The sequence below is a fragment of the Cupressus sempervirens genome, chromosome 8, assembly GCF_028749045.1.
Source record: "Cupressus sempervirens isolate cs-2001-9-10 chromosome 8, ASM2874904v1, whole genome shotgun sequence".
Taxonomy (NCBI): Eukaryota; Viridiplantae; Streptophyta; class Pinopsida; order Cupressales; family Cupressaceae; genus Cupressus; species Cupressus sempervirens.
Window position 1 is genome coordinate 335,378,120 of NC_143125.1, and position 17,183 is coordinate 335,395,302.

Here is a 17,183-nt window from a genome sequence, read left to right on the forward strand (position 1 = left end):
TTATCCTCTATCCTAATTTACTCTTCCTTATCTAGATCAAATATATCCTTACCATTGATGGGTGTCTGCAAGAACTTGTAGCTTCTTTTCTTTGGTTTTTTCTTGATGGTCACATTACTCTGTTGACTTGAATTTGCAGCCGATATGCTAGGACTCTGTTCTTGATTTTCACATATTTCCTCTTCCTTGTTTGTTAGGCTCTTTTCTTTAGTTACATGTTTATCTATTTCCCCAATTTTGCTCTTATCTATTTCTGACTCCAACTTGCTTTCTGATGTACCCTTTTCCATGTTCATCTCCTCTTTTGATTCTTTTATCACTATTTCACATACTACTTTTGTGCTCTTTTATGATTTTGATCCCATGACTGTCTTGCCTTTGTGCTCCATATGATTACATTCTATTAGGATGAATTTATCTTCCAGGTCATTTTGAAGGAGTAGGACCTCATGAGAAAGCATGTTCATTTTTTTCATGTTGAGCTCTATTCCTTCTAGAGTTTCCTTTTCTTGTTTGCACTCTTCACAAATTTTGTATTTTTCCATTGTGAATTGATAATTCATCCTTTTCTTCCTCTCTATCTTTGGATCTTATGTTTTCCTTATATTTATCTTCTGTTCTTCTTGCACTACCTCTTTTGCCCTCATGACTTGAATATTTGGACTCTCTTTGTCAATTAAATTTATTTTTTCCTTATTGTCATCTACCTTCTTCTCCCTTTTTTGTGATATTCCTTAAGGCATCTTTCAGATTGTTCTTTATATTTTCCTTTCTGAAGTTTGCTCCAATTATTTCATTGATTTCTCCTTCATAGTGAGTGAGTGTTAACTTGTAAATTGATCTATTCGTTATGATTTTTTTCATTTTGGGTTCATTTTGTTCTACTTTCATAGAAACTAAGAATATGATCTTACTTGATTTATAATGTTTTACTTCAAAACCTATAAAATTTCATAAATCTTGCTCTATTCTTTTTATGTTGTTAATCTCATTTAGTTCTAGAGGAATATTTGCACTTTCTATCCATTTTGCTATTTGTAATTTCTGATTATTGTTATCATTAAAATTAGTTTGCCATGCTATAAAATTGATTAGGTAACCTTTATATAAACAATTTGATATTTCTACCAATTCGCTCCTAGTTTTATGATCCTGACATTGGGTATACCAAGAATGATTATCAAAATGGGTGATGGTACTTACCTTTGCATTGCAGATCTTTATTAGGTTCTTTACCAATTTAGCTTTGTATCTTTCTGGACTGTTCCAGATCACATATACTCCTAGATCAGAGCATTCCTGCCATTTTGCTTCATTGTATTCATTGCTAATTATGATCGTATCATTGCATTCAATATATTTAATTTCTATGGGGTAAGGGTTTCTAGTTTCGATTTTCTTGTTTACAACAAGCTATTTCTTCTTGTGTAGGGGAATATAAACAGGGGGTTTGGGGGCAATTTATATTATCTTAATTGATCTATCAATTAGGTTTTTGAGTAGAGGGGGATTAGGTTTCTGAGAACCTATTTGAATATTGTTAGCAACCGAGATCTTTGTAGGTCGAGAGATGATTTGTGTAAAAAAGGCTTGCAATTACCCTGTGTATTGTCCTTTTTTGCCTTGGATTCTTTTGATTTTGTATACTTGGTCTGTCTGAAGAAGACTTCTTGGTTCTTCAAACACTCATCTTCTACTTTTTTACTGATACTTGGAGCCAAAGTGAGTGTGGCGGAACCTGCTCTCTTGCTTCTTCGACTTGTGACCTTCTGCCATTTATCTCCATTTTGAATTTCACTATTTGGTTGCTTGATGGCAATGGCTGCATTTTGGATCTTATGAAGTTGAACCAGAGCTTCAAAATTGCTTGTTTTTGCTGGGTGAATTCAATGTTGTCACGCTACTTATGCTGGAGCTAGTGCATTATATCGGTTATGAGTTTTTACATTGCTAATAATCTCTATTCTCTGTGCTATAATTTTTAATGTCTTTTTAGGGCAAATTCCATGTTTTGTAATGTTCGCTTGGGAGCGAGGATTAGGGTTAAATTCTTCTTTTCGCAAGTATGCTACTTTTTTTTGCATAGTTCTTCATATTCACATTATTATTAAAAATTATATTTTTAAAAATATTATTTGTTGATCAATTAAAACTTATTTTCTCCTTGCATTAGAGTGATCTATAGAAGTTTAAAATCATATAGTCTTCATACAATTGAATAAAAGTTAGTTATTGAAAAAGTAACTAATTTTTTTCCATAAATTTTTAATTTAAAAATGACAAAAAAATAAATAATTTTGTTACATGTGTCTATTAAAGATTAATGATCTTTTAAAAGAAATGATTTGTGTTGAATTTGACATCTTATATATAAAATGGAAAAACAAATAAATCATCCAATCTAATATTCTCTCTAACATGATTATTTGTCCTATATTCATTATCCTTATAAATAACTTGATACAAAAGTTTTGGCTATATTGTAATTTTAATTACTTTTAAGAAGCCTCCAACAAAAATTAATAAACCAAATATAGACATTTGGCAACTCTTTTGCAATATATGTATATATATATATACATATATATATATATATATATATATATATACATATACATATATATATGTATATGTATATATATGTATATATACATATATATATATATATATATATATATGTATATATATATGTATATATATATGTATATATATATATATATATGTATATATATATGTATATATATATATATATATATAATTTACAATGACAAATATAATTTACATATAAATTTTATTTGGTAATTTTTAAAATTGATTTGACATTTCTTTTAACTAAAGTGTAAAAAATATATACATCATTAAAGCTTATTATACCCACAACTAAAACTACCACATTCACTATCTACCTCCTAACATTTCAATAAGAATGAGACTCAAGCTCTTTTGGAGCTCTTATTGTACTTATCGTAGGCAATACTATGGTGTTCACCTCTACTCAATCAATCAATAGTTTTGTGCTCACTAAGCAATCATAAATAAGCATTTGTTTCTCATTTGATTATTCTCTCTAACATGATTATTTGTCCTATATTCATTATCCCTATAAATCACTTTATACAAAAGTTTTGGCTATATTGGAATTTTAATTACTTATAACAAACCTTTCACAAAATTTAATAAACCAAATATATACATTTCACAACTCTTTTGCAATATATATTTCACAATGACAAATACAATTTACATATACATTTTATTTGGTAAATTTTAAATTGATTTAACATTTCTTCTAACTAAAGTGTAAAAAATATATACATCATTAAAGCTTATTATACCCACAACTAAAACTACCACATTCACTATCTACCTCCTAACATTTCAATAAGAATGGGACTCCAACTCTTTTGGAGCTCATATTGTACATGGCGTAGGCAATACTATGGTATTCACCTCTACTCAATCAATCAATAGTTTTATGCTCACTAACCAATCATAAATAAGCATTTGTTTCTCTTTCATTGGTACAAATTATATTATATCTTGAAAATTCATTTATCTATTTCTACTTTACAATTTAATAAATGTAATCTATTTTTTAAATTCATTTATAATTTTTTACTTATTTTACAAATAATTCAAACTCAATTCTAATTAAATTTAAAATAAAATATTATTTTACTTATGTAAAATAATTTTATTGAACAAAAGAAAACCTTAACATGCTTATAATTTGGGTTTCCACACTAATGTAATAATCCATGCATCATTAAGAAAATTATTAAAAAAATTGCAAATTACATATTTTGAAAATAAAAGTACTTTTAAATGGAAGAGGTTCAATTTTTTATTTAGATATTGTAATAAGAAAAATTAAGTACAAAGTGTAGGAGTATTTAAACCCTTGAGGAAAAATATAGTATTGATTAAAAATAAAATACTTTAGATAGAGTGCCACTTTATTTTTAGGTCCTAATTTTATTTTACACTAAAAATTAGATTTAGTTTGGTTTTGTAGAGTAAATAGAATTTAATCTTTTTAAGTTTTGAATTTCAAATTCAATTTAGATGTCATTCCTCCAACTACCAATTGTATGTGAGTTTGAATAACAAAATATTTAAATTTATATTAAGTGTGATGAATAAAAGAAAGAAATCTACGAGAATTAAAACCTTCTACTATTGGTATAAAAGGACAAAAATAATATTGAAAATAAATAAAATTAGATTAAATTTTCTTAGTGGCAACTATTAGTGTAAAAGGAAAAAAATAATATTGAAAAAAAAAAAATTAGATTAATTTTTTTTAGTGACATATTTTTATATGAGATTAAGTTTTTACTTTTAGTTTATTCAACTAAGTAGTGTACTTTATTATAAAATTAAATCTAATTTGATTTTATGATGATACACTTTTAATTTAAATACAATAATAAAATTATATTATATTATTATAGCAAAACTTATTATAATTTACTAGGACAATTGATTTTAATTTAAATGTATTAATTATTAACTATAATAATAGAAAAAATATGAAAACTTATTATAATTTACTATAACGTGACACTTGTTTTGGAATATATACTTACAATGACATGGAAATGCAACACACAAATTTTTAATTATAACTTTATTTACTTGAATAGAAAAACAAAGAAACATTCCATCATCAAATATAATAATAATAATAATAATAATAAAAAGCATAAATTATAGAACCACTTTCCTATACGCTATATAAATAAATAAATAAAATTATAAAAATGGTGATCTATTTTATTCCCAATTCCCCCCACTAAAATTATACAGCTTTTACCATAAAAGTGGGGAAGCGTGTCTCGACAAGGGGCGTCCACGTGGTCAAATACACACACTGTATGTGTGTGTATATACAAATGCTGCTACTGCTTCTGCTGTGACCCCAGTTAAATTTCTGTGTTTCTGTTATGCAAGCTTCGACGAGGGTGGTGGTTATGTGTTTAGTGCTTGCCATTGTTGCACCAGTTACTCTTTCAGGTTTGCAAGCTTAAAGTCGCACGACTTTTTCTTACTGACATCGATTTTAGTTTTTCTTGATCTTACATGCTTGTCATGCTTTGAAAATGATAACAATTAAGCCGAATGGAACTTCTATCATGAAATGTTAGCTGAAATATGTTTTCTTGTGTTTTCTCTGTCCATTCTCTAGCTTTGCAAAGCTGTTAGTTTTAAGCTGTTGTTAGGGCTTTGTACGATTTCTTTCCTATACTGTGAACATATGCTGTACTGTCATGGACAAACTTAATGGTATGGACTGAGAAACGAATCTTTTTTGAATCTCTTTAAAACCCTTTTGTAAATTTTGGATTAGTTTGTGGGCTGCTTTGTAAGGCATTGTAGGATAAACGTGAGTTGTATTCTGGCATGGCTTAAGCTTCCGGCCCTATTTTAAAAACTGTTTAATGTGTGCACCACTTTAAACTTGGGATATAATGTACCTCATGTTGAGTACTTCAACATACTTCTTTTAGTGAATGCATCACATCTTCTCCACGTCTCTGGGGTCATGGGTTCGAAACATGGGTTATAGGTCTTCGGCTCGAACTGTACTAAATGTATCCTTTTACCTTTATACAAAATTTCGTGGGACAATCTTCTCTAAACCCTTAATCCTTTGCTCGTTTTCGTTCTGCTATAATAGCAATTGTTGGTTTTTAATAAATTTCTACTCCTAATATGTCGTTACGCTGTGTCTGTAATTATAATCTTTTTTCGAGTTTTATTGTTTACTCTGTTCCTTTTGTAAATCGGAAAATATACTCACACTTACTGGGGAGTAGTGAGTTATTTTTGAAGTGCTAAGAAGCATTGCATGACGAATATTATTCTGATAAAATTTATCTGCTTACTTTATTATGTCCATTTAAAGACATGCACATAACCCGTGGGGTGTGAATCCAGGCCATTATCATGGCCTCGACCTACTCTGTCACTAGTCGTTGGCCTGCCGCAGCTCTCTTGGATGAAATGAATGAAACTTAATGTTCTTTACATGGACATCTGCTTTTCCTTGTTCACCGGCCTTAATCTCATCATATTATCATTGGTAGGGGTCACCAATTAAAAGCAATAAATAGATTTTGAGGGAGATATTGAAACCCTCTTCTCACGGAAGCTGCCAAAATCATTCAAATCTTGCCACAGTTCCGAATTGTGGTCCAACTGGTATACAAATTAAAATGGGTAATATGGTATCATACCCCTAAGCCAAGATGCCAAAATGATCAAAAGTCTGATTCGCAGGGTCATATAGTAACATACCCCAAGGTCGAGAAGCTGAAATTACCCAAAAAAATTCTGATTCACAAGACAATACTAAAACACAAACTTGGGGCAGACAGTGCATCTTTATCTTAGCCTCTAATACCAATAAGATGATCTATAAACAGTCAACTGTATCTTCCCATCAAGGATTTAAGTCAGAATAGAGCAGAGTACAGAGAGCAAATTTAGCAAAGGAACCCCTACCTTTCAATAGTGGGCCCAAGGAGAAGTAACATTAAGTGCCAATCTCCTCTCCTTACATGGTGCCAAATGTCAAGGTCCAATGCGGAGGACTTCCCTTTGCTGCGCTCGTGTCAGGCTGATTCTGACTTTTGATCTCTACTAGGAGATGGCTTAAATTCACCTTCTGTTAATGGGTCTCTCGTACCAATCTGGCTAATCACATAAGCTTATGGTGGTCTCAGCATTGTAATGGCAGATTTGAGTGCTCAGCACTTGTTCATTAACAGTTATGGTGGTTTCACCTGAGAGGAGGAATGACTTAATATGACATCTCTTTCAATTCTATGATGTTTGCAAGTCATTTCTAGCACAAAAGGACATTTTCAGTGTCTAAGGAAGGGAAAAAAAGAAAGAAAAGTCCTTTCTACCACAAAAGAACATTCCCAGTGTCTCTTTAAGTAAGAGATATAAGTCGAATGTCTCTTTAAGTAATAGATATAAGTTGATTTGCCAGACATGAGAGTGAAAGATGGCAGAATTAGCAAAGTTCAATTGGTTTTTGGAGGAATACTTTGGTCATGGTTTAGGAGGAAGAACTTGTTTGCTACTGGGAAGAAAACTGAGTTTGAAAGTAGGTGGATTGTTGTATATGCTTTATTTAAAAGCTTTTTTTTGGCGAAGTGAAGTTAAGAAGTTGACCATGGACTACTTCCATTTGGTTTTCTTCATGCTGGGAGAATCAGATTAAATCTTCTATTTAATCTTGTTTGCGGTTGATGTTTCCTATTATCTCATCTTTGTTTCTTCCAATAATAATATCTTTTTTTTCAGTTCTAACAATTAAAGGGTACTAATTTAAGCTCTTTAATTAGTCTATTATTTCAATTCATCAATTTGAAGTTTATTCAAGCTTCAGATCATGTATATTGTAATTTTTTAGTAAGAATTGAATCTTGGGAGATTGGACATTGGACAAATCATAATAGCTTACTTGCCAGTAATTCGAAGTTGAGTGATGTGGTTGTAGAGACACATACCTTTGTTCTTGATAGATCCGTTCTTGAATCTCCTTACAAAGCTAGCTTCTTCCTCATTGCTTGAACTTTCTCTTGTCTATCCGTTTATCTTCATCCATTTTGATGCCGTGAAGGCATCTTGCCATTTTGATGTTGTCTGTATGTGAGGATACCAAGCAACTTGTCCATCTTTAAAGTGCCCAGACCCTTCATTTCTTCAATGGTGGAAATTTTCACATCAAATCTCATGGGGAGAGAGCTTAATATATTTTGCATGATTATTTCATCCCAAATATTTTTTCCAAGACTACTATTATTACAAAAAATATCACTTTGTCCTTCATCTTCAAACTTGCAATTTTTCTATAGATTTAGGGCATAGCCTTTTCAACTTTGATCACCTTCATAGGTCTTTTGAAGCTTTTCTTACATTTCTTTTGCTGATATGAAATGCATAACTTTGACAAATTCTAATTTAGTTAGGCCACTTAGAATCACGTTCAGTGCTTAACATTGTTTTCACTTCCCTACTTTCCATCTTGATCCATTGGTGGAATAGATGATGCCACATTGCCACCCCCAATCAATAGCTATACGTCAAATCCATGAGGCATTAAATATTAACACATCCTTAGGCTCCACAAGGCATAGTTTCGTTTTGTTGAACAAGGGATTTGAATTTGAAGAGAAACCTTCTTGGCACACCATGTGTATTCTAGAGATCTTTCTTCAAGCAGTTAGGATATTTTTGAAGGAACTTGCTCTGATATCAATTGAAGAAATACACAATTATTTCGTGAAGGGGGTGAATCAGACTAAGACTTTTTCGCTTATTCAACATTTACTACAGTGAAATAATTGTAAGCATCCACACAAATATGAAGCACAAGATTTTAGGTAAAAATCCTTTTGGGAGAAAACCACAGTGAATAGCTGCTTGGGTCTACCATCCAAATCCAGCCTCTGCAAAAATGAAAGCTTTTTTACAATAATTTGGAAGCATCTACCATCCAAATCCAGCCTCTGCAATAAAGAAATCTTTTGTTTACCAATCCCCTACAACTGGACCCCAACCCAAAATGAGAGGCACCAACCTCTGATCTCTTAGAACTTAAAGCATCAAGCTTTGAGTTACAAAATGAATACATGCAAATTTATTGATCTAAAATATCTTCACAAATGTGCTCATTACTTTCCAAGTCTTGACGAAATCTCTTTTATAAATCTTGCATAAGTTCAAATTTTAGTCCAATGTCTTCCACAAAATGAGGTCAAAGAGAACTCATAAATTCTGCTCAGATACTTCTTATAGACTCTTATTTCTACTTTTTGTACACAAAATTATTCTTGAACTGCTTAAGATAACCTTAAAAGGACTTTTACATATATCCTCCAATGTGCATCTCTTGTAGTTGTAGGAGATATGCCGATTACCTGCATGGTGCTATTTCATATACTTGTGTTTGGAAATATGAAGAGTTATACATTTGCAAAATGAAGAGACTTTTGGTTATGATATGAAGAGTCTCTCAATTCAAGATATATATCATAGCTTGAGTAGTGCATTCAAATAGCAGCATTGTACTTGGACCTCTATTTTTTATTTTATAAAAGAGGCCTTTTGGTGTAGCTGGGTTTTTTTCCTCAAGTCGGAGCGTTTTCCCAAGATAAATTGTTGTGTCTTTCTGTATCTTAGTGCTCTTTATTTTGTTTATGGCTGTTTATCATTCCTGGGCAAAGCATTTATATGGTATTAGAGCAGGTTGAGCTGCATAGTTGACTGGTTGAGCTGTTTGATTGTATTTTTTAGCTGCTTGCTTGTGAGAAGTTAGATGGAGTTACCATGTCATCATTTGATATTTCAAAATGTTGACTCTTCAAGGCAAGCCAATAAAATGAGGCATGACTTACTTGTTTATGGGCTGCAGCAATCTTTGGTAGTATGGTGGCTGAATTGAAAAAACATTAACTGTTGATGTTCCAAGTTTATGGACGATCTCAAATCAAAGCTTTGTAGTTTCTTTTTATTCATTTATTCTTTTGTCCTTGATTTAGTCTGAGGGCAGTTCTGTCATATTATTATGTAGCTGGTCGGTGAAAAATATTTATTAAAAATTTTGTAAGTATTGGTGTGAAGTTGAACATAGATGGCTACAATTTAGAATAATAATTAATCATTGACTTGGCAGAAAGTGTGTTACTTAATATATTGCTGGAACTGAGTCAGGCATGTTATTGAGATAGAATGATGATATTGAGTCAATACATGTTTCTTTGTGAGCTGCATTATTTTTTTTATTGCCGTTCAAGGATGGCGTAAAATGACTATGAATGATGGAGCTATTTAAGGAGAGTGGTGTGTTTTGAGGATTAGCAAGATCATGAAGCAGTGTGATTGCAAAAGCTCCTTGTTTGGTTAAATTTCCATAGTTGGAAAACTCGCCAAATGCAAAAACTCGCCAAGGCCCCCAAAAGTTTAATCGGGAAAAACTCGGCGATTTAAAAAAAAAACTCGGGAAAAACTCGAGAACCTAAAAAACCGCTGAAATTTAATTAAAAATACATTTATTTTGCAAAATTTAATGAGAAGATGCATCTAATAAGTTAATTAAAGACAATACAAAAGAAAGAAACGAAGTTTAGATATATATAAATGTATAATGCGTACAAAATTGCATTCTCATGCAGAATGCTCATGGTAGGAAGCAAAATAGTAAATTACTAAATAGTTTCAATCTGTCAAACTAGAAGTAAATACTAAAAGTCTAAATACATCAATACAATTTGACAATGTCAATCACATCTTCCTCTTTCCACTTGCACTAGCAGGAAAGCGAGGGTCTAGTCCTAGAAGAAGTGCCCCGCACTGGGATAGGGCGTGAGCTGCGTGACTGTGAACTCTGTGGCTGTGCCCCCTCGCTCGACGTCCCTATTGACTGGCTCGGCGTCCTAGAAGAGGATGCATCTCCTCCTAATGGTAATGCCTGATCCTCGCCTGAATCATCATCATCCTCGTCCTCATCCTCAATGTCATCCATAGTGAACTGAAAATCAGCGTTAGCCTCCCCCTCCATGGCCTGCCTCTCCAAATCAGCGATCTCATCTGGTGTAAACAATGGACTTGGCTCCTGTGCTGTCCAATCAGAATAAGGATCTATCTCATCTAGATCAAGCGGACCAGGTAGTTCTAAGAGCTGTGCTTTTTTTATGCGCAACTTAAGATTATAGTGCACATAAACAAGGTCATTAAGCCGTTTTTGAGTCAATCTATTTGTTTTCTTTGTATGGATGGACTCAAATAAGCTCCAATTGCGCTCACAATGGGATGAGCTACAAGGTTGGGATATGACTCTGAGAGCAAATTTCCTTAAATTGGGGGTATTGCCACCCCAACTTGCCCACCAAGCATCTGCAAAACAAAATTAAAAAAGTTATAAAGCAATAAAAAAAAAATCAGAAGCACAACTTATCAATTAGCAAAAATTTTAAAGTTTGACGCTTTACCTGGTGCTTGAGTAGATCTTGCTCTCTTTGCTAGCATAGAAGAGAACAAAGGACCCCTTGATTCCACATAGATTTGTTGTTCGGTCACAATAAGGTCTCTCTCCTCTTCACTTGATATCATTCTCTCAATGCATTTAGAGAGACTTTCCATGACCTCTCCATTAGGATCTGAGTAGGAATCATCAGCCCTAAAACAAATAGAAAATGATATCAAGTCTTACTACACAACCTTAAAAAGTAAAGTAAAATAAAGACTTATTAAAATCCCAACTTCAAGGACAATCAATTATCATAGTACCTGAATTTGGGATTGAGGAAGTAGCCTGCTGCATGAATAGGTTGGTGGAGCATATTGTTCCACCTCCTATCAGTTATTTCCCAAATGGGGTCAAATTTGAGACTATCCCCGTGATAGTAACTTCTAACAGCCTCTTTCACCCTATCCATGGCCTCATAAAGACCTCCCATTGGGGATTGCTGCCCATCACATGTGCGCAAGACTAGAACCAGGGGCAGAGACATCTACATTTGAAATTTGAAAAATACAAATTAGTTAATAACATAGTAAGTTATGAATTGATAATGAAACTTGAATACACTAAAAATATAATGAAGTTACCTCCACAATCTCCTTAGCCTTTGCAAAAAAGCTATCATCAAACACTATTCCTGCCACAGCCTCTCCTTCGGGCTTCTTTGCGTAAGGTGAAGCAACCCAATCAACACACACAAACATTTGCTTCAAAGCCAATATGTGGTCAAGAATACTTTGCAACGTCAAGAAGACCGTTGCAAACCTTGTCATAGCAGGTCTCATCAAATCTTTGCCTTTAGTGGCTTTTCTCATCAAACTGCGAACCCATGGGTGATTATAGATATATTTCGTGACTCGCCTAGCATCTTCCACAATTGGACTCACCCAATCAAGTTTTCCTATGTCCTCCAAAAGAAGGTCAAGGACGTGTGCTGCACAAGGTGACCAAAAAAGTGTGGGATGCCTCTCTTGGAGGATTCTACCTAAAAGATTAGCAAAAAATCAATAATCAATAACACACTTTCCATATTTAGTATTTACAAATTACATCAAATCTAAATTGAATAATACCATTATCCAGATTCCATAGCATTACATTCATGATTCATATTGATTCAAATATAAAAAATTAAATCTACTTGCTGCCACATATGCTGCTGCATTATCTGTGATTATTTGCACCACATTCTCTATTCCCACCTCCATGACAACATTCTCCAACATTAAAGCCAATGTGGCTGCATTTTTCACTTTGTTGGAGGCATCGACAGATTTCCAAAACACCACATCATCTTTGCAAGCAATCAAGAAGTTAATAATGGTTCTACTTCTTCCATCTGTCCACCCATCAGATAAAATGGTGCAGCCATACTTCTTCCACTTTTTCTTTTGGTCTTCTATCAACAATGTTGCCCTACCAACCGCTTTGTCAAGCAACCTACAAAATTTAGGTGTAATATTAAATAAAGTGTAAGTGTTAGTAAAAAATTAGGAAATAAGTTATAACAATTAAGATTTAAAATATAACAATGAACTAAAGTGAATCACAATTTTTTACAATTACTAAATAGTAAAATACTGACCTTCCACTCATATCCTTGCGATTAGGCGGCTTGTACCCTTTGCCTGATATTGTCATTGCATTCACCATATTGACCCAATAGGGACTATCAACGGCATTCATTGAGATATTGTTGAAAAACCAAAAATCAGTTGCTGCAATATCAGTTTGCTCATGCACCTCCTTAAACCATGCAGTGCCCTCTAATGATGGCTGTGCTCCAGGTGTGTTCCTGGGCACAAAATAACCACCTATCCCTGATGGGGATCCGGATGGTGATGATGAAGAAGTAGGAGATGTAGAAGAAGTGGAACCGGTAAATGAGAAATTTTGTTTGCGGATCCGTGGGCCACGAAGAGATCCTGGTATGTTCTCAAGTGCTTCTTCTTCCTCTTGCATATCAAAAGGAGCTCCTTCTGATTCAGCTATGGCTGCCCTCATAGCTAATTTTGCCCTCTCCCTATTCAATTTTTTCTCTTCAGCAGCTGCAAGTAGGGCATGGATGAATCTTTTTTCTTCATCAGTTACCTTGAGACAAGGATTTGAGTTATGTTTCTTTATGCCTGCAAGGTGGTATTTGAGGCGGTTTATGCCTCCAGAAATAATTCTCTCACAGGGAATGCATATCACCTTCCCAATATCATTTGGATTTGGAGCTTCATAGGCATACCGCCATGCCTTATCTCTTGCATTTTTAGGCCGAGTGCCTATATATCCAGATGGGCATGGTGTTTGTGGCCACTCTCTTGCGGGTTTGTCATTTTTTTAATGGTTGACCGCTGCCCTACACATAAATATATAGAAAAATGAATAAACAAAGTTAGAACTTAGAAGCTAGGGTTTCAAATGATTCAAAGTTTCAAACTTCAAACTTCAACCATATCCTTAGCAAACAACAAACTTCAACCATATCCTTAGAAGCTAGGGTTTCAAATCAAAATGATTCAAAATGATTTTAAATGATTTGAAAACATTTACAAACAAGTTAACAACAACAAAAACAAAAGAACATTTGTTATAAAACTATAAAAAGTTTTCAAACTATGATAAGATGAACATACCTGGAAAGAAATTTGTCTTCTAAAATCGGTTAGAATCCTCTACAATCCACTCAAATCCGCCTTGAATCACTTGCAATCAGCCAAGAATGCCTCCAAACCTTCTTCTCTTCACTCCTCAAGGCTCTAAACAATCCAAATACAAGAAAAAATGAGAAAAAAACGCATTCACTGCTGCTTTAATCCGTCACAGGCCGCGGGTGAAAATCTCACCAGAAAATCGCGAGTTTTTTTTAAAAACTTGCAAGTTTTTCGCGATTACTCGCCGAGTATTCGGCGAGTTTTTACCAGTCCGCCGAGTTTTTGAATCGGCGAGTTAACTGGTGAAAAACTCGCCGAGCTAGGAAACTCGGCGAGTTTTCCAACTATGGGTTAAACATTGGAGTCAATTAATTTGTTGTGATAACCAAGTTGTGAGTATGTTGTCTCTGTTGAGAGGGGAGTCTCAAGTTCAACATTTAGATGATTTATGTGTGTTAATGACTTCTTCTTTGTGAGGGAGAAGTTTGACGTGCAATCGCTTGTTATTGAGCTTCTTCTCCGTGACGGATAAGTTCGAGGTGCAATCCCTTGTTAATGCTTTTTTCTTTGTGAGAGAAGTTTGAGGTGAAAGCCCTTTATTCCATCCTCTGGGAGTAATAATGGTAGATCCACCCACTGGGAGTAGTCATGGTGGAAGTCATGTGTGAGACTCCGTGGCTTAGTTTTTTGTACCTCACCCTATGGAAGTAGCCATGGTGAAAGTCATGCAGAGATGACTATACAATGTTGAGAAACTCTATGATAAACTTTTGTTGTTGACACGCATGGGTGTAGCCATTGTGTTTGTCACGATGGCATGACATTAGTAAATGATATCTCCTTTGCTAAGAGGGAGTGTTGATGTTTGTAGCTGCATGTGATATCATTATTACTTGCACAGTGCTCTTTCATTTACTTGTGTTTGGAAATATGAAGAGACATGCGTTTGGAGATGTGAAGAGTCTCTCAATTCAAGATATATATCATTGCTTTTTGTGATGAGTACTGTATTCAAATAGAAGTAGTGCACTCAAAACCTTTTTTTTAATAAATAAAAAAGATGTTGTGTGGTGTGGCTGGGTTTTTCCCCTCAAGTTGGAGGGTTTTACTAGGGTTTTTTTGTGTCTTAGTGGTCTTTATTTTGTTTATGGCCGTTCATCCTTTATTTTATGATAAAACCTTGAAATAGGATACACCTCTGCAAGGTCATCGGCCAAGGCAGACTTGCAATTTTTTTTATTGTTGTTATTTCTTTGCCCAAGGTGAGTGCTAGCATTAAGGAGGTCCTTCTATTGTGAGGTGAAATGGGCCAGTGTAATAAAGTGCAATAGGATCTACAATGATTGATTGATCAATAGATTGAAGAAATGTAAATGAAAGCCTACAAACATTAAGTTAAAAAAGGGAATTTGGATGATGTCAGGCCGGTCCTACACTTTGGGATGCTTCTACATCATTCTTAGGCTTAAGTTGTCTCCCCTTAGTATTTTCAATGTATTCTTGACTGTTTTCTATGTGTGTTCACTTAATTTAAAAAAGATTTTCCATGATGAAGTAGCCTTCATTTTATCTCTTTAGAAAATTTGGTAATCCATGTATTGTTTAATCTAACTTTCGAGGGAATGTTGTAATGGTGATATTGCATTGGAATGGTATGACTGAGTTGGTTTAGTATCATTCATTAAATGAATCCTAATAGTTTTTCTCTGCACAGTAGGAATGGTAATGGCCATATAGTTATAAAGTTGTCACCTTCTGGGTTTAATAGTAATTATTCTGCAGTATGTGTAGTGCTTAAGTAGGACGTCTGGCATGCTACCCATATCAGAAAATGGTCTGTTACATTTGAACTTTAGTGTCAGTATTCTTTGTTATACTTGTCTTCATATGCTTCCTAACTTTTAGGTGGCTTGTGACCTCCATATTAAAGGTGGCAAAGGAGAACACAATGGATATATTCTCCCCTTTTCCCTTCTCTTTTCCTCTTGCCTTGTTGCTCCACTTCTTTTAGAGGCTTTTTGTAATTCTCGCAGATGTGTATTCTGAGGTCTAAGTGTTAATTATTTTCACCTTTGAGCAAGTTCTGCCTTCATCTCTCTGCTATTCGAGTTCATCTGACACACCCATTTCCCTTGCATTGCTCCTAATATCTCTCATTATCTTTAAATTCAATTCCTTGTACATTGCACAAGGGACTTCATTTCCCTTCTAATTTGCTTGCTAAAGGAATCCTGCCAATGCTAACGTCCATAGCCAACCGGCGGTAGCATTCCTATGCTGACATTGCCCTTGGCCAGAGCCTAGGGAAGCTAATTGTTCAGCTATCCTTAATCCTACATCTTAGATAATTGGCATCATTGCTCATGTGAGTAATCTATCAAACACATGATTCTGCTGTGTCTAAGAAGAAGTTTCTTTGCTACATATAAATTTAAAAAATTTGCATGCAAGACTTGTGGCATGAAAGAAAAGTCAGGGTTGCGAAAGCAATCCAAGGATGCATAATAATGGCTGAACTTAATTATTGTGTCTGGGTTGCTAACTGGTCATATGTATTGAGACAATAAAACTTTCTGACCATTACGAATTCTCTTAGGCACATTGTTACCATTAAGTATAGCAAATTTCCTCTTTTTCAGGGAACTGGTAGAATGGAACATCAGAATTTGATAAATGACCACTCAAAACAAAATGTAAGTATTGCAATGTCTGACAGTGATGGCCATAAAGACACAATGCCAGATCTAAGCTCCTTAGCCCTAGGACAGCTACTATGGGTCAGAGGTTTCAAATGCTCGTGGTGGCCTGCACAGGTGAGTTTTTTCTTATTTATAGTCACTTTAAAAACATTGATATAGATAGCCTTAACTGGTAAATTCTACACTATATGGTATTTTGCACACTTTTCGGTGGTGCATCTGCAAATGCTTTCTTGTTTGATTTATAAATGTCTCATTTATGATGCTTTACAGGTGGTGGATGAGAAAAAAATAAGTGAAAACATCATAGTTAATGATAGAATTGAGGGTGGTGTGCTAGTACGGTTTTATGGGAGCTATACATAGTTTGTATTCTTGTCCCTTATGTTGGAAACAGATTCTATGGTTCTAGTAATTTTCTTTATCTTATTGTTCCAGCAATGAGCTGTTATTTTTTGTCTTAGATTGTGAGTAGATTATGTTTGTATCTTGCTGCAGTGCATGGGTAGATCCATTCGCAGATCTATGTAAATTTCGGGAAGTAAGAATCAGTCTATTCAAATTTTCTTAACCCTTAGTTTATTGATTTCTTTAGTTTATTGATTTCACTTTACAGACACAATTTCTGAAAAAAAAATGTGATAGTAAGGCGGTGGATATTTTTCTTTTGTGATTTTCTTGTCCATACATCACCATTATCTATATATCTCTTCTTTTCATACAGAGCTTCCTAGAAAATGGTTTTGATCATGTAAAGGCATTTCAGAAGTCCTTGGAAGAGGTGCTCTCTCTTGATTTTTTTTA

At 34.0% G+C, this 17,183-nt stretch overlaps 3 protein-coding genes across 3 annotated transcripts in view; 1 reads left to right on the forward strand and 2 right to left on the reverse strand.

Annotated features, from left to right (window-relative positions):
- The first annotated feature begins 4,917 nt into the window (after window positions 1–4,917).
- Window positions 4,918–17,183, forward strand: part of LOC149542715 (uncharacterized) — a 37,362-nt gene continuing 25,096 nt past the window's right edge. The window contains exons 1-5 of the mRNA XM_089797592.1: window positions 4,918–5,016; window positions 16,320–16,493; window positions 16,653–16,744; window positions 16,878–16,920; window positions 17,104–17,160. Coding sequence (XP_089653718.1) covers window positions 16,332–16,493; window positions 16,653–16,744; window positions 16,878–16,920; window positions 17,104–17,160 — 354 coding nt within the window. The 5' untranslated portion in view covers window positions 4,918–5,016; window positions 16,320–16,331. The remainder of the gene's footprint in view (window positions 5,017–16,319; window positions 16,494–16,652; window positions 16,745–16,877; window positions 16,921–17,103; window positions 17,161–17,183) is intronic.
- LOC149542716 (uncharacterized) lies at window positions 10,128–12,019 on the reverse strand. Its single transcript, XM_089797593.1, has 3 exons — window positions 11,305–12,019; window positions 11,007–11,194; window positions 10,128–10,911 (listed from the first exon to the last, which is right to left on the reverse strand). The coding sequence occupies exons 1-3, from the start codon at window positions 11,526–11,528 to the stop codon at window positions 10,325–10,327; spliced, it is 999 nt and encodes a 332-aa protein (XP_089653719.1). The 5' UTR covers window positions 11,529–12,019; the 3' UTR covers window positions 10,128–10,324.
- LOC149542717 (uncharacterized) lies at window positions 12,016–13,338 on the reverse strand. The gene is made up of 2 exons (XM_089797594.1): window positions 12,624–13,338; window positions 12,016–12,478 (listed from the first exon to the last, which is right to left on the reverse strand). Exons 1-2 carry the CDS (start codon window positions 13,040–13,042, stop codon window positions 12,139–12,141), a joined length of 759 nt encoding a protein of 252 aa, XP_089653720.1. The 5' UTR covers window positions 13,043–13,338; the 3' UTR covers window positions 12,016–12,138.

What these genes read in the sequence shown, in the direction of transcription:
- LOC149542716 (XM_089797593.1), bottom strand. Translation starts at nt 11,528, where the DNA reads ATGTCTCTGCCCCTGGTTCTAGTCTTGCGCACATGTGATGGGCAGCAA. An exon ending in TTCCTCAATCCCAAATTCAG is followed by an intron (nt 11,195 to 11,304) that starts GTACTATGATAA and finishes TATTTGTTTTAG; the next exon opens with GGCTGATGATTCCTACTCAG. An exon ending in AAGATCTACTCAAGCACCAG is followed by an intron (nt 10,912 to 11,006) that starts GTAAAGCGTCAA and finishes TTTGTTTTGCAG; the next exon opens with ATGCTTGGTGGGCAAGTTGG.
- LOC149542717 (XM_089797594.1), bottom strand. Translation starts at nt 13,042, where the DNA reads ATGAGGGCAGCCATAGCTGAATCAGAAGGAGCTCCTTTTGATATGCAA. An exon ending in CGCAAGGATATGAGTGGAAG is followed by an intron (nt 12,479 to 12,623) that starts GTCAGTATTTTA and finishes TAAATTTTGTAG; the next exon opens with GTTGCTTGACAAAGCGGTTG.